At 44.1% G+C, this 25,041-nt stretch overlaps 1 protein-coding gene across 4 annotated transcripts in view; it reads right to left on the reverse strand.

Moving 5' to 3' along the window:
* LOC147724070 (aquaporin-4-like) overlaps nucleotides 1-25,041 on the reverse strand; it is a 212,821-nt gene that overhangs the window by 47,533 nt on the left and 140,247 nt on the right. For all 4 annotated transcript variants that reach the window (XM_086965668.1, XM_086965669.1, XM_086965670.1 and 1 more), the window contains exon 2: nucleotides 23,067-23,481. In XM_086965668.1, the coding sequence (XP_086821794.1) occupies nucleotides 23,067-23,481 (415 nt within the window). The remainder of the gene's footprint in view (nucleotides 1-23,066; nucleotides 23,482-25,041) is intronic.

A 25,041-nucleotide genomic window follows, 5' to 3' on the forward strand; every position in this document is an offset into this window, starting at 1 on the left:
TTTGTTCTATGAACAGAGCCTTAATATTGATTAATATCCATTCTACCTCAGACCACATGTCACTTTGGTTTGCGTTCTCCGGGTATAATCTAAACTGTTCAATAACTTTCAGAACTAAGACATGCCACTTTAAAGAAGATTGGGGGTATCGAAACAGACATTTTTGGAAGGTGTGTTTACACCAGGACCCTGATTGACCACCAATTAATTATGTGGTTAATATTATTTGATATCTTTTGCAATTCACAGTACATGTCACTTTCTCTGAGTACACTTAGTTCACTTTTAAAATTGTGAATTAACTGTGGGTAGGCATGTGTCACTTTAGGTGGGGCTTGGGGTTAAACCATACACTTCAGTAGCATCTTGATCTGTGCAATGTTTTTTTAAGAACAAGCACATGCCACATTCGAGTAAATCGAGGTGTAATTGAATGAGCGATCATGGACATCATACAGGCATTGAACCCTCCTTTAAACTGTTTATGGGCTTGGTGTCCCACGTTAAATTATACCTCTCATTTCATAGCATGGGTCACTTCCTTTGACACAAACTTATATATAATTGGGAATGCGCAATGGCTATTTTGAACATGTGCATACCATTTGATGTGGGAAATGGGACAATGAATGAAATTGTATTGGAAATGCATTTTAAGTAAGCATTTGTCACTTTGAAAAGTGAATTGAACGAAATTATTGTATTGAAAAAGCATTTTAAGTAAGCACGTGTCAATTTGAAAAGACAATTGGATTTGAAGAGTATACATGTGGCATGATAAAATACAGAGGAGCGGTAGTGGTGTCTAACAGATCGGTATACACCTGTTACAACGCATTTTTTACTCCGCACTACCAATACAACGTGACTTTTACAACGCATACCATTACAACGCATTGCGCTGGGGGGCGCTCTAGGATAGGGAATAAGTATAATTTACTATCCAACACCTTCCCTAGGGTCCACGGGGACTGGAGTTAGAATAGTAAATTATACTTACCACTATCCAGCACCTCAAAGCGCTATGCGTTGTAATGGTATGCGTTGTAATGGTCGCGTTGTAATGGTAGGTAGTTGTAATGGTATGCGTTGTAACGTCATACATCCAACAGATCGCACCTCAGAAAACAGTAATTATTCAATCCTCATACCGGCTATGATAGGCCCCGTATAAAAATGCCGAAGTCCTGCTGTGTGGGCTTTAGAATTCTTCTTCGATGAGAGGCTTTGGAAAACAAAATATTTTACAATAACATGTAGCATTATGATGTCATTAGCCAGAAGAAATCATGAACATAGGAATTGCAAATTTACATGCACTCAAGCTGAGGGGCAAAAATGTGTTCAGAAATGTGATTGAAATATACTCTGCATAATGTTATTTGAGAGATATGTAATGCACGTGCAATGATCTTGACTTGCACAAGTGGATGAGATTATGCTTCATGTACATGGCATGGCAAAAATAATGGGCAATATTACTCGAAAATCACGAACATTGATGGGACAAAAATGGATGATGAACTGGGACATGTCGATGTGTATTTAGCGCTCTAGTGTCTTGCGCCTCGATGAAAGATTTAAAGGGCTGCTTATAATGAACTGTGTCAGCCATTACGTTAACATAGTCCCGTTAGCAGCTCCCTTGCCCAATAGCAGTGCTGGCTCCCACAGGAGGCAGGGAGCTGGCAGGGACCATGGGGGCATTGGATCTCCCCCCACGGTCCCCAACGAAGAGGCCAGGCCCTGGAGGATAGTCCCCGGGGCCAAAAGTGACCCAGGGATGGGGGGCCACTCGACCCCTCTCCTGTTTTCTTCAAAAATCAGGCAGGGCCCCGCGGATGGGGTCCCTGGGGTCGTAATTGGCCTCAGGAGGGGGCTATGCAACCCCCCAAATCTCAAGGCTGGCCAGGCCCTGGAAGATTGGGTCGACGGGGCCAGAAGTGGCCAAGTGAAGGGGGGTCACACGGCCCCTTTCACGTTTTTTTTAAACAGTTAATATACTGGGGCCCGGGGATGGGGTCCACAGGGTCCAAAAATAAATAAGGGAGGGAGGCCACACAGCCCCCCTTCCAAAAAGAAAAGTCGATATTGCGGGACGCCCGCACCCTCCCTACACCATTGTGCAAACGTGCCTCCTGGCGCATTTTGCGCATTTTGGGTTTGGGGATTAAGTCTTCTTCATTCCTAAGGGTCCCTGGGGCCCCACTGGCCCACCAGGTACCTCTAGTACCCCAGGAAACAAGTGGACTTTATCCCCCGAGCAGCAGTGCGCCAGGAGCTGCGTTTGCAGAGTGGTGTAAAAAGGGTGTGTGGACTTTGAGCACTCTCAGCAATCCAGCTGAATGGGGCTTACTGGAGGTAACACGAGGGATAGTTGGACCCCAGGGACCCTCAGGAGGAAAGGGGGTGGAGAAAGGGGGGTGTGGCCTGTGTCTACCTCTCAGCAATCCCACTGTGTGGAGCCTTCTGGAAGTAAGAGGTAGGCTAGTTGGCCCCAAAGGACCCCCAGGAGCGAAGGGGACTTCAATCCCCATCCAAGAGCGAGCCAGGGAGTGTGTTTGCAGAGTGGTGGGCAAAGGGGACGTGGCCTGCTATGAGAACTTAGCAATCTTGATGTGTGGGACTTAGTGGAGGTAATAGGAGGGGTAGTTGGCTTCCAGGGATGTCCTTGGGGGTCAACTACCCCTACTGTTACCTCCAGTGAGTCCCACGCAGTGGGATTGCTAAAACGTCTTCAGAGGCCACGCCCCCTTTCTCCGCCACTCTGCAAACACACCTCCTGCCAGACTACGGGATGGGGGATGAAGTCCACTTTACTACTGAGGGACTTTGGGGGCTAAGATGACCTCCTAGTACCTCCTGTAAGTCCTATGGAGTGGAATTCCTGAGCGCTGGTCCGAGGCCCATAACCCTTTCTCCACCACTCTGCAAACTCGACTACTAGTTAAAGAGGCATTTGCAATGTAATAGGTTTCACATTTGCGAGAGTTAGAGCTATTGGTGTAGTAAATGTAAAAGTTTTTTACTCATTTTTTTTGGTGTGGAGTGGATGTACGTTGTGTGTAGTGGAATTATGTAGTATGTTGTGAACTGAAATTATGTGAATAGAAAGTATGTGGTATTTAGTGTATAGGAATTATGTGGAGTGGGATTATGTGTTTTGGAGAGTAATTATGTGGTATTGTAGTCAGTGTTGTGGAGTGGTAACCTCAGGTTTAGTCTTCCTCATTTCCATAGAAGTTAAACTATAAACTTAATGAGACACAATGAAAGAAGGAACTACTGAGGAGCAGTTCTGAACCTAGTCGGAGGTATGAGCACGGCCACTGGAATTATGTGACTGTTCGGCTGCACCAATTTTCACATAATTAAACATTTTCCTCATTTGCCAAATATTCCATCATCTGGTGCCTAATCTGTAGATTTGAACAAAAAAATCCTTGATTCTAGTTCAAACAGCTCAAATGTTCCGAAAAATGCAGCGTCATATGTTACAGCATGGTGGAAGTCCCTTTGCAAACCTCATTTGTTATTTATTGCAAAATGTGGGTGTCAAACTGGAACTAATGGTGCACAAACCTCTCTTCTTTCTGTGCTTCTCTTGCCTCTTTCTGTATTTCTCTTGCTTCTTCCTGTACCTTTCTTCCTCTTTCTGCACCTCACTGTCTTCTTTCTGTACTTCACTTGCCTCTTTCTGCACTTCTCTTGCCCCTGCACCACACTTGCCTCTTTTAGCACCACTGCTGTTTTTTTCTACAGATCTCTTGCTTCTTTCTGCACCTCCCTTGCCTCTATCTGCACGTCTGTTGCCCCTTTCTGTACCTCACTTGCCTCTTTCAGCACCTCTGTTTCTTTTTTTCTGCAGATCTCTTGCTTCTTTCTGCACCTCCCTTGCCTCTTTCTACACCTCTCTGACTTTTTCTGCTCATCTCTTGCCTCTTTGTGCATGTCTGTTGCCTGTTTCTGCAGTTCCCTTGCCTATTTCTGTACCTCTCATGCCTCTTTCTGCACCTCACTTGCCTCTTTCTGCACCTCACTCTCTTCCTTCTGCACCTGTCTTGCCTCTTTCTGCACTTCTCGTTCATCTTTCTGCACTTCTTGAGCCTCTGTCTGAACCTCTCTTGCCTCTTTCTGCCCCTCAAGTGCTTCTTTCTGCACTTCTCTTGCCTCTTTCTGCACCCCTCTTGCCTCTTTTTGCACCTCTGTTGGTTCTTTCTGCACTGCTTGTGCTTCTTTCTGCACCTCTGGTGCTTCTTTTGGTAATCCCTCTGCCTCTTTCTGGACTTCTCTTCCTTCTTTCTACACCGCTTCTGCCTTTTTCTGTATCTCTCTTGCATTTTTGTGTACATCTCCTACCTCTTTCTGCACTCCTCTTGCATCTTTCAGCATCTCTGTTGCTTCTTTCTGCGCTTCTTTTCCTTCTTTCTGTACCCCTCCCGCCTCTTTCTGTACCCCTCTTGCCTCTTTGTGCACCTCTCCTACCATTTTCTGTACTGCTCTTGCTTCTTTTTGCACCTCTGTTGGTTCTTTCAGCACCACTCTTGCTTCTTTCTGCACCTTACTAACCTCTTTCTGTACTTCTATTGATTTATTATAGACCTCTGTGGCTTCTTGCAGCAATTCTCTTTCCGCTTTGTGCACTTCTCTTCCTTCTTTATGCACCCTTTCTGCCTATTTCTGTACCTCTCTTGCCTCTTTGGGCACCTCTCCTACCTCTTTCTGCACTTCTCCTGCCTCTTTTTGCACCTCTGTTGGTTCATTCTGCACTGCTCTTGCTTCTTTTTGTACCCCTCTTGCCTCTTTCTGCATCCCTCTTTTCTGTTTCTGTACCTCACTTACCTCTTTCTGCACCCCTGTTCCATCTTTCTGCTCATTTCGTGCCTGTTTCTGCACCTCTCTTGCCTCTTTCTGTACCTCTGTTGTTTTTTCTGCACTTCTTTTGCTTTTTCTGAACCCTTTGTGACTCTTTCAGAACCTCTGTTGCTTCTTTCTGCACTTCTCTTCCTTCTTTCTGCACCCCTTTTGCCTCCTTCTGTACCTCTCTTGCCTCTTTGTGCACCTCTTCTACCTTTTTTCTACACTCCTCTTGCCTCTTTCAGCACCTCCGTTGCTTCTTTCTGCACTTCTCTTCCGCCTTTCTGCACCCATGCCTCTTTTTGTACCTATTCTGCCTCTTTGTGCACCTCTCCTACCTTTTTCTGTCCAGCTCTTGCTTCTTTTTGCACCTCTGTTGGTTCTTTCTGCACTGCTCTTGCTTCTTTCTGCTCTTCACTTGCCTCTTTCTGTACTTTTCTTCCTTCTTTCCGCACCCCTCCTGCCTCTTTCTATACCTCTCTTGCCTCTTTGTGCACCTCTCTTTCCTCTTTCTGCACTCCTCTTGCTTCTTTCTGCACGCCTCTTGCCTTTTTCTGCACTCTTCTTTTCTCTTTTTGTACCTCTCTTGCCTGTTCATGCATCTCTGTTTTTGCACCTTTCTGCCTGTTTCTGCACCTCTCTTGCCTCTTTCTGTACCTCTATTGGTTTTCTGCACTTCTCTTACTTCTTTCTGCACCCCTCCTGCCTTTCACTGCCTTTATGGGGTTGGCCACCTGGCTTGACTGCAGCCCAGGCCCTGTGGAAAACGTCCTGTCGTGCACAGCCAAAGGCTTGCTTAGCATGGGGTTGGCTGCAGGCCCTACAGTCGGGATTAAAAAACCCTAGAAGTTAACTGAAATAACAAATGATACAGGGACGTTTTAGTTAGGAAATAGACTTTCAAAACTTAGAAATTCTCTAAAAAACAAAGGATTGTGCCTAAGGTAACTGTAACTTGTGCCCCCTCCATGCACAGGTTTCTCATCAATAATTTTATTGCAACTGTTGCAGTGATATTATCAATGATGTCACATAAGATGTCATGACTGTATAACATGTGAGGTAATTAGTAGTGCATGGCGAGAGCACAAGTTATAGTTACCTCAAGTCAAGAGTTCTAGTTTATTGAGAAAAGTTTAACTACAACTGCTGAATTTCTATGGTTTTGTGTGTGTAAAATCTGAACCTAACTATAACGTCCCTGCCATGTCGCTGTCACCAGGTTTTCTAATTTTATTTTTTTTCAGTAAATGTCTATGTTTTTTAATGAGGTTTCCTAACTATAATGTCCCTGCAACCTTTCTTTTTTTCAGAACATTTCTAGGCTGTCAGGCCCTGTGGCCTGCCCCACAAAGGCAGCTAACCCAGGACGGGGGCATGCAGACGCCTTTCCGGCCAGAATTTGGAGCGGGGACCCTATCCCTGAGGGCCGGCCATACTTTTTTAGGGGAAGGGGTATGAGGCCCCCTTCCCTGGGCCACTTTTGGTACGGGGAGCCGTTCCATTAGGGCCCACTGCAGGATTTATGGGGGAGGTGGCATGCATACCTCTTGCCCAGGCAAATTTGGCTCAGGACAACCCATCCCCGTGTCCGCCTATCTTTTGAAATAGGGAGGGGGCATGCATCCCCCCTCCCCAGGCAGAATTTGGCCACTGCGACCCCCTGCCATGGGGTGCAGTCCAATCATTAATGGGGGAGGAGACATATAGCCCCCTCCCTGGGCTAATATAAGCCATGGGTACCCCATCTGCCAGGATCTGGCTAATACTAAAAGGTGGAGAGGTCCACATGACCCTCCTCCCAGGCTGATTTTGGCACCAGGGCCACCATCCACCAGTGGAGAAGTGTGGCTCAGGGGTTAGAGGCGGCAGACCCGGAAGCTGAGATCGGTCCTGGACCAGGGTTCAATTCCCCGCCTCGGCGCGTCTTGGGCTAAATATTCCACGGACTCGATAATTCTCGCTCCGGTGCCTTCTCGACTCACGGGTTCACACTCTGCGACTCTGGGCAATAGCTTGCTTAATCTCCACAACGGCCCCTCGCGGCGGGATGCCTGACTTTCACCTTGTGGATACCCGCTGGGGCTATCACACAGGGGAATATCAGGACGGGTTCCCTAAGCAAGCGCCGGGACACCCACTGCGGGTAGCTGTGCGCTATATAAGCTCAACTACATTTACATTTACATTTACATCCACCATCCACCTGTTACCAGCCAACTAAGGGAGGGTACTGAGTGTTCCTATTGGAGGAGACCGAACAGCGCCCGCAGACCCAGCTAGCTCCCAGCAGGGGTGGCATTGCTACCGTTTGCAGGGCGAAGCTGAAAGCACTGCTTCCTGTGGGCAATATTCAGATCTGTTTCCCTGCCGACATCACAACATGATTTCTTGTTTACTCTAGCTTGGTAGGAGCATTGAAATTGATCCTCCCAAGTGAGAGCAAACACAGTTTTATCTGTAAGCATCAGTGCAGGTGGGGAAATCGCTATGTCCTGGGGTGGGGCCCCAGAACATAGCTAAAAACGTACCAGGATATGAGGTCCCTTTGGCCATTAATGGCTCTGGGAGGGGGACCCTGTGGACCCCTTCCCATTTCTCTGCCTGGCCGGGCTCCAGGGGATAGGGCCAGAAGCTATGAAATCAGCCTGGGGAAAGGAACTCTGTGCCCCGTCCTCCACAGAACTTCTAGGGGTCCCAGGGGGCCAACATTTTCCCAGGAGATGGGCCCGTGCCCCTCTCCAATTGTATTTTAGAAGATGGCACTGGGTGATGCCCGGTGCAAACTGTCCCAGGGAGGGGGTCACAGGTCCCAATCCCCCTTCTATTATCAGACAGGCCCCAGGGAATTGGGTCCCTGAGGCCAGAATTGGCCTGGGGAAGGGAGCCACATGCACCCAACATCCCCTTAATTCTATGTATTCCTCTGGAACCGAGTACAACAGGGCCTCAAATATTAACTGCGCTAGTCTTTTACAGATTTTTACCACAGATTTGCAAATCTTCCCTGAATTGGTGGTAAAAATTGTAAAAAAATAATTTTTGGCCCCAGGAGCGAATTTTTTGGGACCCCCAACAACAGGGCTAGGGAGTCAGGGTATTCCTATCCTGCCCCATATGTATTGTTATACTATTTTTCTTTGTACTCGGCTGAATGCCCAGATGGCTGCCTACAACTCATGGCTGAATTGTTGGCATCCAATCAGATCTCATCATGAGATCTGTCGGATCCGCAGAGGATTCACGTCCCTAGATATAAATATTTTTTTTTCTTTAATAACTCAAAAACTACTGTATGGATTAACACCAAATTACCAGCAGGTCTCTTCTTGAACTAAGAGCTAGCTTTCTGCCAAATTTGATGTCATTCCATCCTGCAGCTCTTGCTGTGTATAAAATCCCAATGGGAAATTGCAAGAGAAAAACGTGTTTTAGGACCCCCTTTTTTTGGCCCCTGCTTGATCAATCTCCCCTAAACATTCCAAACAACAGCTGAAGTCAGTGGCTAACTAGTTTTGAAAATGTTGTGCCAAGTAACTAGAAAAACGAATGACATCTTTCCTATTGAAACTAGGTCGAACTCCTAACTATAACATCCTACTGCTTTTTATAGTATTAAATTATGAAAAATACCCCAAGAAATTAGCATAGTGTAAAATATAGATTTTTAATAATAGTGTTACATTTTATATGTGTATATAAACACACACAAGTGTGCATGTTTATATAAGTATATATTTATATATAGCATTAAATATTATTTTCATTTATTTAAATTACATTATATTAATGTTGTATATTAAAATATTTAAGACTTGTTATTTAAACTAAATATATATGTTTTTCTTTTAATGATATTAGTGTGAAATTGTGTATTTCTTTTTATAATTTGTGCATACCATTATAAGTATAGGGAAACCATATTTTTGAAACTGATATTTTTGATTCAAAATGTTTGTATTGTGATGTTGTTTTTGATACTGTGTCAGTGATCCTTCTGCAGTATCCATAGGGGAATATTTGCAAAAAATGGTGGAACGTGGTGTTATACCACATTTGGCAACACCGCACTCCAACATTTTTACAAAAATATGGCGTACCCCTATATTTCCCTTAGGTCTGGCGTTAAAAACGCTGCCCAGTGCCAATGCAGGCACATATGTGCCATGTTGAAAGGGTGCCTGCACTGCAGGGGAAAATGTTTATGTGCAGGAAGGGAGACCTTCCTGCACATAAACAATCAATATTAAGGATTTGCTCTCTCTATGTGTGCTGAAGAATTAGGCACACATAGAAAAAGCAAAATACAAGGAGAAATAATTATTGTCTCTTCGTATCGCCATCCGGAGGGGGGCCAAGACAGTTTGGCCACAATAACCCTGAATTGAAGGTAGGAGAATTGCCTAAGAACATAAGCTCCATCCACTTAGCGACCTTTCCCAAACAGGTGCCCAGGCCGGAAGATGAATTATCCGGCTGGTTTAGGGTCACCACTAATTGCGTGTCATCAGCGTATGTGACTATCTAAATCCCAAATGGATGGACTATCTCAGCCAGTGCGCTCATGTATATGTTAAGCAATGTAGGGCTCAGGGACAATCCTTGAAGAACACCGCAGCTGAAGGACATACGTTTAGAGATGTTGTCTCCTTCGAAGATCTAAAAAGACATGTCTTCTAGGAAGGACTGCAACCAGGCATTGACACCCCCAGACACTCCAAGACTCCTGAGTCGGAGAATCAAGATGTTGTATTTGACAGTGTCGAAAGTGGCACTGAGTCCAGGAAGATGATGGCCGCTGTACGTCCTTGGCCCAGAATTTTCCTGGACTCTTCCACCACCGCTAAGCTAACCTTCAGAAGGTTGTGGGATTCTAAAAATCAGAACAGGACTGAGTTAACTTGTCTTTCAAGGATCTTGCTAATCATCGGAAGATGGGAAATAGGTCGAAAATTACCCTGGAGGTCAGGGTCAAGATTGGACTTTTTGAGCAGTGCTTTTACCATGGCATATTTCCAGGGCAGAGGGACTAATCCAGTAGAGATGAAGGAGTTTATCAATTCCAGTATCACTAGAAGAATTGTTCCAGCAGCTTGGTTCAGAGCGGGAGGGGGAGCTGGATCTGTGGGAGAGCCCGATTTTACAAGGGCCGAGATGGTTTCTAAGGACTTGAGGTCTATCAAGGGGATTTCCTCCAACAGAGGCTTAGTGCATTGAGGAGCGGTATCCATAACCAAAGGGTCATTTTGGCAAGCTGCAAGCGGGAAAGTGATGTATATATCTAGAATTTTTTAATGGAAATATTCAGCAAATACATTGCAGTGGACGAGAGCGCCATCAGTGGGGGCTTGTGGGGAGGGGAGTTTGAGAAGAGTCTTTGCAATGCAGAGGATTTCCCAATGAGAATTGGACGCAAGGCTGATTTTTTCCTCATAGTAGGTGACTTGTGGAAATTTAATTTCAGCTTGATAGATTTTGATGGCATCCTTGTATTTCAGCTAGCTTGATACTGCGTAGTCCCTTCTCTATTTCCTTTCTAGTCTTTTGCAGACTTGTTTATATTCACGGAGCTTAGGGGAGTACCACGGAGAGATATTGATCCTGACTTTTGTGCGGGTGGATTTGTTAGGGAGAACATATCTAGAGAGGACTCAATCCACTTGTTAAATTTATCATTGGCAGTGTTTGGGTTTGGGTCGAAGGAAAGCCTGGTGATTTCAAGAGCTGAGACCCACTGTTCTAATGAGAGATTAGACCTCATGCGTTTCTGGCTACTAACCCTGCAGAGTAAGGAGGGTGGATCCGTGGTGCCCCATGAAAGTGGAATAAAAAATTGTCTGACGATGGCAGAGGGATAGGAACCCCCCTCTTATATATCACTATTAATAAAAATAGGGTCAAGTAGATGACCTTTGAGGTGGGGGGATCCAGTAACTCTTTGGATATACCCCCTAACCGAGTCTAACCATACCCTTTTTGCTTATGGGTCTCGTTTGAGAGACCAATGCTGTATTTAAAGAGCTGGTTATGCTGTATGTACACTGAGTGGAGTTGTAGAAGCGTCTTACTTGTGCCATGTAACATATGCTCAAGGAGTTGAACTGATTGCCCTCCCAGAGTCTGCTGCACCTCAGAAGGCTTGCAAATCACTATTTACCCCGAAAGCCTTTATGGGTTTTGGAGTTTTGCAAGACTTTAGCCAGATATGGTCACAGTGAGGATTTATGGCATCAGCTGGTAAACCCATCAACAACAGGTTGTAGGTTTCAGATTTGTTAGATGCTCTGCAAATTCCAAAGGAAATTGCTGTGGTGAAGTGTGCTGCACATAAGAGTGGCAGTGAGTCTGTTACCAGAGGCAACCGTTATGGAGATGAAATTGTTCGATACAGTGCTCTTAAATCTCGCACCTTATTTAGAAAAACAGTGTAATGCAGAAAAAGAAACTGTATCCAACATATTACTGAATACTGTACACACCTTCAGTGAGATGAGGGTAAAGCAATATACCTCCCTAGAGTTAGAGAACGCCTAATGGGAAAAGATGGGATGTGTGAGGGATGCCAGGTATTGATTCCCTCCTGCCTGCGATTGTGTGACACATGCATGGTCCAGCACCTTTGGGCACAGACAGAATGGTGTATCATTTCTGACTATATCGGTATAATCCTTATTACAGAACAATGGCAGAGAATGTTTGCCAGGGCTGCATTCCCTGCTAAAAACAAAATGTGAGCAAGCGTTTCGGTGACCATGAGCTACATTGGAAAGTCTGATGGTCCCTTCAACTGTCTCCAAATCGACTTTGTGGAGGTGGTCCAATGCAACCATCTGATATATATCCTCATCATCATGTGTCTGTTTTCAGGCTGGGTTGAGGCATATCCCACCTGATGATGTGACAGCCTAACTGTTGCAAAACTATTGATGCTGGAGTTGATGCTGCGATTCGTTATGCCAGTTCATCTTGAATTGGAACAAAAACAGCCCTAGGGATTGATCAGAGATTTCACTGTAGTTATAGGACTGAGGCATCAGGTATTATTGAGAACTTAAATGGGAAAATGAAGGGTAAGCTGGCTAAAGCCTGTGCCTCTACATTGCTGAAATGGCCTGACTCTCTTACCTTGTTGCGAATGCGCATCTCAAGTACCCCTGTAAGATAACTGGATTGTCTCCTCAGGAAGTGCTGATGGTGAGAGCTTTGTTACTGCTATCTGTCCCAGCATCTGCTCTTGTGACTATCATAGATGACCTGGTCCTTGACTGCTGCAAGGGATTGTCTGATGTGGTGCGTTCTCTCTCTCATCAGGTCGATGCCGCTACTCCAGCTGTTCGAGGTTCTCCAGGACAGGATCTGCAATTGGGTTCACATCAAGAAGCATGTCCAGAGGTCTTGCTTGGAGGAGCACTGGAGAGGGCCCTACCAAGGTGATCCTGGTCAACAACACTGCTTTCAAGTGTGCTGGTCTGCTAAACGGGATACATGCCTCCCATACCAAGAGGATAAGAAGAGGAAGATGCGGAGCCAATAGCCACTAATTCCTTAAGTCGGCCCAGGGTTGAGGTTTCTGAGGCTTTGGGAGAAGAGGAAGACCGGGCTGAGGGTCCACAGTCTCAATCACATGAGCATCACTTGGAGAAAGAGACTGATGGCAGTGCTGTTGTTTCAGCAACCACTGTGATACCGAAGACTGGATTGAGAATTTGCATCCACTGTGACAGCAAAAATTAATGGAAGGCCAAAACTAATCTGCAGTAGTAAATCCCTCAAGGAATAGAGGTGGGTCAGGACAAGGAAGCTCTACCTTGGAGAGTGAGTCAGCCTCCTCAGAGCCAGCGATATCAAGAACCTCCAAGAATCGAGAGCCAGCTGAAAATGGTTTTACCAAAAACTATAACCACCCCGAAAAGATTGTTGACACCTACGATGAGACCAGTGACGATTAGGGAAGACAGTGAGTTAGAGGAACATGAACATGTTTACTAGATTGACATTGTGAAGGAAAGCCTGGACTTGAGCAGCACCAAATGACCAAACATAGAGAGAAAGATCAATAGGATGCATTCAGGCCCAGTCTGGACATACTCTGCCAAATCAAGTTTGACTCTGACAACTGCCTGACTGGCATTGGCAAGCCAACCCGAAGACAAAGACAAGCTACAATGACAGTCTATTCTCTACTGACAAATATTGGAAGGACTGCCAGAGACTTAGGGTAACAGTCAGAGGGTGATAGATCCTCTAGGCCTCCAGTTGATGCAGACTAAAGATCCTGGTAGCCTTCAAGATAGGATAGCGATGATAGGGCAGCAACTAGAGAACTAACAAGAGTTAGTGCAGCATCTGAGATTTCCTTGCTCTGATTTAAGTAAACATGGCACAGCACTGCTGAGAAAGTTTGCTTGTTGTAAGCCTGGCAGTTGCCATATCTGTTTCCACGATGGATGGATGTTAAATGTTTTTTTGTTGGGAGGAGATATTGCTCATATTTCAACAAACTCTACTCATGAACCTGTAGCCCATGCAACCTTTCTCTGCCCAAGTGAAACATACCACATATTTCCCCGCATGAGAGTGTGTATAGTTACAATGTATATTATTAAATGTAGGCTGAATATTTGAAAGTTATGGGAGTGGAAAATTGCTTTGTCTACTCTTTCCTGTAAGCTAGCTTCTGCATACTTACACTTACCCTTGTCTTACGCCTACTCCTGCTCTGTGTTCCCAAACCTTTTCTATCAACAAGATACCATTAAATTGTTTTATTCCAATTTTGATGATCCATTGGAAGATGTGCCAATTGTCAGTGGTGAAAATCTGTATATGTGGGCCACTAAACATGTTTCTTCCTCTTACAAAACATGTCAATCAAGGAATCAGCGTGACTATATGATTAAATGCTTTATCCCTGTGAGTAACATGAGCACTACTAATCAGAGCATGCATGATGTAACCTGCAAAAAATATCAAGATGAGAGGGTATTGATAGATGAATTGAATGAGTATATAAGGATAGATGAAGAAAGAGTATAAGGAAAGACAAGTGCAGAACACATCATTGGATTGGGAAAGGTGAAAAGACTAAAGCAACCACCCCTTAGATGAAGCATTGATGTGATCAAGAAGTGATCCTTATGCCTAACATGGCAACCAGAGGCAAATGATACTGCTGAGAATTTAGGATCGAGCCAGTTTGAGCACAACTATTTAGTTAAGGGAAAAACATTTTCAAATCTAGAAGTAAATATAAAGGGGATCTTGTATGTATGTGGCAAGTCGGCATATTTCCAGCTACCATACAACTGAACAGGTAGTTGTTATGCAGCACTAGTTTTTCCAAAGATTTATCATACTAATTACATATTTTCCTCTTGAGCAATACATAAGGATGGATAAATATAGCTGTAAACAGATCATTAGTAATATCTTTGAAAAACACATACCATCCATAGGAGTGGCATTGAACTAAGAACAGATTAGATAGTTGTACACCTTAGTTCACTTTGCCACTAAAACTCCAGGTGCTTTAACAATGATAAAATAAAGAACTTCCTGAAATGAGAGCTATGATTATGCAAAATCGTCTTGCGTTAGATTTACTCCTCATGAAGGAAGGTGGAGTTTGCAAATTCATTCACGCTCAGGAATGTTGTGCTTTAATACCATGTGTAGATAAGCATCTCAACAGCTGTACTCCTAACATTACAACCAGAACGCATGAATTAACTGATCTGGAAGAATGAGGTGCGTGGGAAGGGTAAGGATCTATATTCGGATCTATTGGAAAGGGATTTGTTAACCTCTTTCATGCTCGCGACGTCCGGGAGCCGTCACGCGTCATGTGCGTGTGCTCAGGATGGCCCCCGGCCATCGGAATCCCCACCCACTAATGGAAAAGCCTGCACAGCGTGGGAATTCCCAGCGCACAGAAGGGGTTGAGATAGGAGAATGGCTTGGTAGTGTAGGTGGAGGAATTATGAAATAGTTTCTAAACCATTGTTCGCTTATATTTATTGGCATTGTATGTGTGCTTATTTCCTTGAGGTTTTGCAAAAGCATTTTCATCATGGAATGGTGTGCATTGTGGGTATATGAAGCTGTCAGTAACAAGAGGAAGGAATAGAAAGAGGCTTGTTGTGAAGTTTGAAGAAATACAAAGTGAACTTTATGACACCTTGAAGGATCTAGGAGAATCCAAGAAGAAGAACCCAAAGTTAATGAATGGTATTTTATAATAAAGAATTGGAATGATTATCTAGAAATCATCTGGAGGGTTTTGTGAGAGTTGTTTTTCTTCCTTCATATTCAATGCATCACATACTGAGCTTACCCTAGATTGTGTTTCCACTGACCTCCATTTTGCAACAACATCACAATATATCACATAAAGAGCTTTGCTGTTCTTATCCTTCTAAATAAACATATTGCAAGATTCACAATCATAAACTGAGAGTGTTCTCAGAGACATGTTCACTGTACCAAGTCAAAGACTTTTCAACAGTCCTAGGCTATTGATATACAATGTATCCACTGAATTGCTCGAATAAACTGTGAGATTGTCTGCAAACCCAATGTATTACTACCATGAGATAATGTTTGAATGTATTCAGTAGTAAAATGATTCTTTTTGCTTGTTCCCTATTGGTGCATATCCTGAAAACAATGCACTTGTGTAGAATGTATGAATATGTTTGTTTAAAGTCCTATATAAGGACTTGTGATTTGTGTGTTGAGGAAACCTTTTCCCTACCTTTTAGAAGGCGAATCTATGCCGGATTGTGCTCAAACTGTATTGAGTTTTTTGTACTTATGATTTATACAATTTGCTGCTTAATTTACTTATTGCATGTTCCATGTAATCTGCCTATAAATTCATTATATAAAGCTTTGAAACATCAACCCTTATGTGTCATTCTTACAAGAAAGTTTCAGCATCTGCTTTTCAGCTTAATTTTATAAACAAAGTGATGGCTTCAGTTGAAGAGCATCAACAGTCTATATACGAACTACAGTACTCCCAGTACTAGCCGTTGGCATGCTCCATGAATTGGATTCAGGAGAAGTTTGCATGCCAACACTCCCAACCAGTTGTTTGGTGCTCTTTGTGAGCATGCTATCATTTCATCACACAATAACTAACTTGCACATAAACAAGGCAGACCATTTGGCTTAACCGGTGCTTGTTAGCAATATCAGATAAATGAGTAACAATGAGATTGTGATGAATATTTGGAATAAAAATATTTCATTTGAAAATCTGAGATGATTTAAAAATTAATTGGGTCTGTGGCACCAATTGTTGGCTTCGGTGCACCTAAATCACTCCTGTTCTCCATTCACACCACTTCTACCGAAGTCTTTCATTCTGTTAGACACTTAAGCCTATTGTCTCTCCACTTCTTTCTGTAATCCCTGTTGGCATATCTTAAATTGTATCTCTTTCCTCTTCAGCACATTCTTTTCACTATTACCTTCTATACTTACTTTATTTTACCTTTTTCACTTCACCACCTTCCCACACAAACCCAACAGATTAACTCACCTGTAAGCATTGCATTTCCTTGTAGGTTTCCAGCCAGTATTTATACTGCAGTGTACATTCATCTGAAATCATTGCTGACAATAATTATCTTAATTGTTTCTACAGTCATTGTTGATAAATCAATCAATGATTTTTTGCCTGTTAAGTTAAATAAGGTCAGTATCAGGCCATGTAGGGACCGTTTCAATGTCAGTTTTAAATTCATGCCAGGTCTGGGACCTTGAGGGACCCATCCCACTTAAAGCCCTGCTGACTGCTAAACTAGAACTAAATAAATGGACAGGACATATTTGTAATGTTTGTATCTAATGTGACATGACTACTAGCAAAGGTTTGGTCAATTTTCTGGAGGGATTTGGTACGGACTTATAAACCCAGGTGTTCCACATAAAGTCCTTGAGCATGACATGACAGCTAATTTGTGGTTGTCCAACTGCTCTGTAGGGGGATGTACAAATGATGCTATAGGTGATGTGGATGTAGTAACAGACTATTATTGTCAGAATATTGGTTTACAAAAATATTGTGTCCTAAATGTCATCAACAAAAATATTTCCCCTTCGGAGTTAATATTAGCAAATCTGCACTGAATGTGGCAGATATTTTTGTAAATAAAGTTTAGGACCCAAAATTAATTTCTGATGGCATTTCTGTGCACAACACTCTAACATACATGTGGAGTGGTATGACAGTTGACTGCGGGTAGCATGAGGATTGCACAAAGGTGTATATGATACTCTTTGTTATTTGAATGGCTGATGGATGTGAGAACGTGGGAAAATTCTCCATGTGAAAAGACATAATACCTGACAATTCCAGGTTTATGAGTGTTTGTATGTGTGATTCTAATTGGCTGAACTGTGTTTAACAAGGTAGAGGTTCTGATCACCAGAGTGGCAGATGTACTACCTTCACCCCTTCACCACAGTGGAAAAGGAAGGGCTGCTTGTTATTTAAGAATATGCCAGCAGTGCAAGGAGCAGCTCCTGCCATGGGAGGAGTGACTTGGAGGGAAAATTGTGTGATATGAATTCCTCCATTATCTGTGGCATGGTTGTCAGCATATAGGGGTAATGGGCTGTAGCCCTAAAGAAGCGGTGTAGGATAAATGGGATCTACAACATTTAAAGTATTGGTACACTCTAAGACTTTTTTCTTTAAATACTAATCAATTGCCTGGCAGTACTTTAAACAGTTAACATGCAGAAAATAGTATTTGACTAGCCAGGTTAGAGATGCATCTTTTTCATTGGTGTCAACACTAATAAATGACATACTCAATGGTGCAGCTGATACAACTTTACTGTTGGGGTACCTGCCTTCAGTCACTCACCTTATCCATTAATACAATGGTTGACAATTATGGAGACCAGATGGGCCTCCTGCTCATTGGTCCAGAACACCTTTCACACCCTTATCTCTTATAATATTGAGAGCTGCCTTGCCTCTGCAAGAGAGAACATCTTGTGGGCTCTGCTCCTCATGAAGATAACTTGTTCCTCTAAAGATCAGTGTGCTCTGAAAATATGGGCTACACCTCTATTCACCAAACTGGGAAAGTTCACAGGAAGGGAATATACATTCACTATATCAGGTATTTCAGACATTAAGGATCTTTTCATACATTTTTAATAAAAATAGTAAAAATTGTGGCAATAGCTGTCCCCACGATTCGGCTCCATTAGAACATGGTAGTTTTTTTTACCATAACATCTTTGTAAATCAAGTCAATGTGGATAGCAAGAACCTGCAAACATTTACAAACGTTCACTAAAATACATCATTGATCACTGTAGATCAGGGGTACTCATAGTACGGCCCGCGGGCCAGGTGAGGCCCGGCAAGCCTTCCCTGGCGGCCCGCGGACCCTGCAGACATCGCCCGTGTTTTCAATTTTTTTTTAAGAGTGTCAGGAAACACCCTGCGCAGAGCGACTCAGACAGCAGCTCTGTGGGGGCCAGGCGATTCCTATCATTGTCAGAGTGGAGCTCCAGGGGCGCAAAGAGGTGAACAAAGCCTCATTAACATCGGAATGGTCTTTTAACGACCTGTGAAATGCTTGGTGATGTGTTTGCGCGTTCGTGCACGTGTGTGTTCATCTGCACATATATAATCGTGCTATTGTAATCTAATTAGTGTGATCCTGAACAGAAGTATCCTACACAACAGCACAAAAACTAATATAAAGCCTCCGGAAGACACCTCAGCACATAACGAACTGCACCCCTTCGGTGTGGGGTTTGGCACTTGTGATAGACGAGGTGTGACCCAGCAGGGCTACAGCACACCCTAGATTCGCCTCCATGCCACTTTCAGCACATGCCAACTTGCAAATTTCTGAAAGAATTCCTGCTGAAAAACACATTTGTTCAGCACCTATATATTAGCAGAGCCCTCGGTGACTACCAGGGTACTGACTGCTGTGTGTGCCGGCGGGGAAAGGGGTCAGTCAGTAGCGGGTAAAATGAGCCCAGTGGCTTTCCATAATGCAAACAATTCGGATCCCGCACTAAATGCTTCGAAAGAGACAGCAGCATGACGTCAGAAGCACACACTAGCACCGCATTAACCGGAACCTGTAATGCAGATTAATGTACAGGAGCTTCCCTTGTGACAGCCTCATAAATAAGGCATCAAACCTAGTCCAACGCAACATTCAACTATTTATGTGTACACATTTGTTTGCCTCTGAAGCAGCTTCCATGACACTCACAGAACAGCGGGTTTACTTTGATTCTTTAAAATAAAATCAATAAGTATTATGTTGTCATTGGAAACGTGTTCCATTCGCAAAACTCCTGAGAGCTCAATGTAGACATCACAATACCTAAGACTTGCTCTTTCTTCTGTCTTCGTCTCAGAGAAAGTAACGCTCAACAGTACCTCGACTGTCACCCACAGCACCCGTGCTTTCATGCACCCTCTGCTGCTTCCTGACATGATGTAGGAGTCATTCAAACCTCCCGGCTTCACCTCACAAACTGCATGACCAACCCACGCCATCTGCCTTAACCACACAGCGCTCAGTACTTTTACACACCTCTACGTTCACTGCATAAAACTTTTGGTTTTTCCAGTACTTCTACCCTCTCCTACAATAAATGCACGACTTTCTCACGTCCTGTGTCTGTCCCTGCTTTCCAGCACTTCTGCCTGCAGCAACTGTGTGTGTGTGTCTCAGCCCGGGCGCAGGGGGAGACAGGGAAGGAGAGGAGGCGAGGGAGACCTCAGAGTTAGTGAGGATGACAGAGGGAAGGAAAGGAGAGAGACAGAGGAAAGGAGGCAGCAGGGAGGGGGAGGGAGGCAGACCTCAGAGTGAGGGAGAGGGAAGGAGAGAGAGGGAGACAGAGGAAAGGAGAGAGAAAGAGACGGAGGGAAGGAGGCAAAGGTGGGAGGAAGGCAGAGGAGGGAAGGAGGCAGAGGAGGCAGGGAGGGAGAGGAGGCGAGGGAGACCTCAGAGTGAGTGAGGATGACAGAGGGAAGGAAAGGAGAGAGACAGAGGAAAGGAGGCAGCAGGGAGGGGGAGGGAGGCAGACCTCAGAGTGAGGGAGAGGGAAGGAGAGAGAGGGAGACAGAGGAAAGGAGAGAGAAAGAGACGGAGGGAAGGAGGCAAAGGAGGGAGGGAGGCAGAGGAGGGAAGGAGGCAGAGGAGGCAGGGAGGGAGAGGAGGCAGGGAGGCAGAGGAGGGAGAGGAGGCAGAGGAGGGAGGGAGGCAGGCAGAGGGAGGCAGAGGGAGGGAGGGAGGGAGACAGACCTCAGAGTGAGGGAGAGGGAAGTAGAGAGAGGGTGACAGAGGGAAGGAGGGAGAGGGAAGGAGAGAGAGGAAGACAGAGAAGGAGGGGGAGAGGGAAGGAGAGAGAGAGACAGAGGGAAGGAGGGAAGGAGGGAGAGGGAAGGAGGGAAAGGGGAGGAGGGAAAGGGGAGGCGGGAGAGGGGAGGAGGGAGAGGGACAGAGGGGAGGCGGGAGAGGGAAGGAGCGAGAGGGAGACCTCGGAGTGAGGGAGAGAAAAGGAGAGAGGGAGAGAGATGGAAACAGGGGGAGGGAAAGAGAAAAAGGGGGAGGGAGAGGGAAACAGGGGGAGGGAGAGGGAAACAGGGGGAGGGAGAGAGAAACAGAGTGAGGGGGAGGGAGACACAGTGAACGAGAGAGGGAGAGGGAGGATGAGAGAGGGAGAGGGAGGGAGAGAGAGAGAGAAAGATGTGTGTATGCCGGGTCTGGTGGCTCAGTGGACTAAGGCGTCCGCTGCAGGGATCTGTGATCAACCTCATGGTCACAGTTTTTTTTGTTGCTCTAGCTCCGCCCCCTCCCCCACTGACCCCGCCCCCACCGGTGCGGCCCTCGGACACAAACCACACTGTAAATTTGGCCCCCGAGAGAAAGTTTGTGAGTACCCATGCTGTAGATGATACCTTGTTACAAAATTGGCTTACCTAAATCTTGCTGAGCATGGAGCACTGTCAAGAGAAATAAACTAGAGTATCCATTTTATAGAGAGGAATAGGTGCTAAAATGCATTCAGCTAATGATTATCTTTTCAATGAGATCAAAGCAGGCACATATCTGGTAGCGTGTTTTTGCCTGAGAGAATTCAGATATATTTTTTAAATATTTGAACTGTCTGAATGGTTTAGGAACCAATATGGGCACAGTAGGGGAAAAAACAGCACTGTGCCTAATGGCATACTTTCGAGTGTTGTTTTATCAACTGTACATTAGGCCTGGGGGTGAATTATGCTTCGTTCATGGAGTTTGCAGAGTATTCTGCACTCCAAACAGCTCACGGAGTGCAGAAAACTCCGCTCTGTGTAGTGCAGCGAAGATTTTTCACTGCTCGCAAATGGTAAGTTGGCAGGCGCAAACTGCAGCTTGGGTAGACTTTTTACCCAAACAGCAGGAAGATCAGCGACAACATCCGTTTGCACTGCACTCCACCACTTTCGGAACTCCGCTGAGGTTTTTTTGTCACTTCACGGAGTTCTGCGTAGCGAAATTCCGAGATCTTCGCCCAGGCCTACGTAGATGACGAAAAGTGCTAACATATTATAGACAAAACATTTCTGTGCCAGTGACACAGTGATGTTAATAGCAGGGGTAATGAAAATGGAAAAAACATTTTGGTTCATCTATTTACTCCAGTGTATTGTAAAAAAAAAAAGAAAAGAACTAAATGATGGATGGAATGCTGAACAATGCAAACATTCACCCCCAGTCACAAAGGCCTGGGTTTAATCCATTGTTCTTTTGCTCACCACGCCACCCCAGTTTTGACCCACCCATTTGCAGATCAGTCTTGACCCTGCTCCAATGGGAACAATCCAGCCTGAACTGCCAAGCCAGGACCTCCCTGGACAGAAAACAAGCATCCTGGGTTCGGTTTTGGGGCATCACCCCTCATCAGCCAGGCTAGCTTGAATCCAGTGGTGCAGTGAGTACGGGACCACCGTCTGGGCATACACTTCCCACTTAGAGTGACAAAAGCAAAAGAAACAAATGATGGCTGGGATGCAGAACAATGCAAACATTCACCCCCGTCAAAAAGATCTGGGTTTAATCCATTATTCTTTTGCTCACCACGCCACCCCAGTTTGGATCCAGCCCTATGCAAATCATGGCCAGGCAATGTGTGCAGGGGGCACATGTTGTGCCTCCCTGTATGCATGCACCCCCAGTTACTGCACAGCATGAACTTAACAGTCCATGCTGCGCAGGAACGAAATGTGCAGTCCCCAGGCGCTGCCTTTCTAAGGCTCATACAAGCCTATGAAAGGCACTGTCATGGGTCAGTCAATGCAGGGACACCAGACCTTTATTCCACTCGGAAAACGGTGGGCATCTCAGTTCGGATTTGGCAGTTTGGCAGCAGGGCACTGGCGTGGCGGCCCTCTGTCACACCACCAAACTCATATTCAGGCCCAAAGTAAATACCAAGTTCTTTTTAAACTAACTTTTTGAGACGTGTGTTTTTGTGATGTGACCTATACGATAGTAGGTCATTTCACAAAATATCTAATCGCGGGATTACAGAATGATCTGCCCAATTCATTTTAATTGAGCAGGTCACTATTTGTAACCCCTCGTGATTGACTTCAAATACAGGAATGGTGGCCTGCAAGGAACACTAGCCAACAACCCTTGAGTTGTAATTCCTTCACGGGAAATATTTTTTATTTAAATAAGCTGGTGCTGTTTTAAAATATATTTCTATTCAGAAACACATCGGGTGGAGTAGGCTGTAATCCCCTGGACAACTACCTGCTCCTCCTGAAGTTACCTAACACTATTCCCTAAAGGGAAGTTTTCCAAGGCAAACCCCATCCCCTTTGCAAATCTGTTACCACATTCTTAGAATCTTTTTCACTGGTGTGGGGACACAATTGCAATTGCAAACCACTGATATATACCATTCTGAATTTTAGTTAGGAGGGAACACCCCTTTCACAACCCCTTGTAAGTGCAATTCAGAATTAGTCACTAAACCCATTTGTGGTTGCAAACTCTGAGATTTTACAAATCACAGGGTTTGTAACCACAAGGCTTTGATGATCTGGCCTGAAATCCTTCTATTAGTAAAGTTGAAAACAACATCAATATTTAAGCAGAGAACACATACATTATCAATCCTTTGTAAGCAGGAAGGAGTTGGTTTAAAAAAAACGTACTTACCGTAGTGATGCCTAAGTTGCCGGCCACGTTTGCCGGTGTGATGAGGTAGAGAATTCCTGTACCTGCGATGGCCCCCAGGCATTGGGCAATTATATAGAAAATGGACTTGGCCAAACTGATCTTCCTGGTGCAGAGCATTGCAATAGTCACTGCAGGGTTGATGTGCCCTCCACTGATGTGTCCAAAGCACTGTACCATGGTTGCAATGCTAAGTCCAAAACAGAGTGCGATGAGAACCAGGTCTGCAGGGAGAGGGTTCTCTTCATTGCTCCAGTTTATTGTAGAGCCAAGGCTGAGAAGTACAAAAATCAGCATGCCTATAAATTCTCCTGAAACAGCTTTCCAGAAGGATTGCGTCCAGATACCTTTGCAAGCCACCATGATGCTCTCACATTTACACAATGGTCCACACTTACTGAAAAAGAATAGAGAAGGATAAACAGAAATTGTAATTGAATTGTTCTAAACTTGGTTTCAGTGATATGTGATGCAATAGGAAGGATATGCATTGATATTTGAGAAGAGATTGGTTGTTACTTTTGGTGTTTTTTTACCATCATATCTTAATATCATAGTTTCTAAATAAAATGTAAACTGAAAAGACCCTTTTTCCCCAGGGTACTTCTTCAATTGTAATAGCTTTATGGTGGGAAGGGGGAATGACTTCTGATTGGATGGCTGGTGACTGCAGGCTGAGAGAGTTCATTAACAGGCATAAAACATGACTAGGCCCTTTTTTCTTTGCAGGTGTTTGCCAGTCAGTCTGATTCTTTTTACATTTGAATTTCTTTTGTGTTTTGATTGTACAGTATAATAATAATGTGGCCTATTGACAAATTAAATTTTGCAGTACATTTAGTAGTACTATGATAGGACTCTCGTGGTACTACTAACGTACTACAAAATGTTATTCATGAACCTAAATGTGGACGTTCTGCCTCTGCTTCTATTTTGTTCTCTGCAGAGATCTCTGCCATGACTGCAGAGTCTCTGCACAAGTGAGTATACATTTTAGCAGTAAACTGAAGAAATGGGGGGGAGTGGCTGGAAAATGGGGACTATTTACTACAAAATCGGAGGGGCTGAAGGAGGAGTAAGGAAGGGATTAGGGTGGGATGAACACTCAGTTCAGTTCAGTTCAAAACATAAAGTTTAGTTAGACCATTTGGTCCTTAAACCACAACTCATACATTGTCATTTTAAAAGGTTTGCACATTATAAAATCTTATTCCTATTGTTAAAATCATATTATCCTAAAAACTTAATTCCTATCAATTTTAAAAAACAGTAATATTTCATTTTAAATTGTGATACACTTTCCTGCACTTAAGCCTCTATGACGTAGGGAACTTATATACACCCTGCATATATTTCCCAATGGCTATCGCGATATCTAGATTTTCCATATCAGCAAGAAGCCCCTATGCTTGCAAGCACCCCTTTACACCATACTGTAAAAAGATCAGGCGAAGACATAATTTACGTAAATTTAAAGATTTTCGACAATCCAATAAAATTTGTAGAATGTTACATTTCATCCCCATCCTACACATGCATTTACCATCAGGTTGCATTAGGCCGGATTTTATTGCACTATTTGTTACAGCCAGGTTAATACCAATTCTTAGCCTAAGGACTTCCATTCGTAACCCTCAATTTGGTAAAATGTTTAGGTAAGGATAGCTTATGTCTTTCTCCCAGCTATTGCTCATAAATTTTACTGAGACTTTCTTAATCAAATACTCCCGGTCTATTGCTCTAGACAATTCTTTTCCCTGCATTTTAAGTACGCTCTTTATTACATTGATTTGTAATGTCTTCAGATCTAATTTCACCTTCAGGTAGTCACAAATGGACTGAAGTTTACTTCTTGTAGCTTTAGCCCATTTTCGCTCACTAACTTGAATTTCTTTCACACACCATTGAGATATCTTAGTGACCTCCCCAAGACCCAAACGATTCCAAAATCGAAGTA

Source organism: Lissotriton vulgaris, chromosome 4_1 (genome assembly GCF_964263255.1).
Source record: "Lissotriton vulgaris chromosome 4_1, aLisVul1.2, whole genome shotgun sequence".
Lineage (NCBI taxonomy): Eukaryota > Metazoa > Chordata > Amphibia > Caudata > Salamandridae > Lissotriton > Lissotriton vulgaris.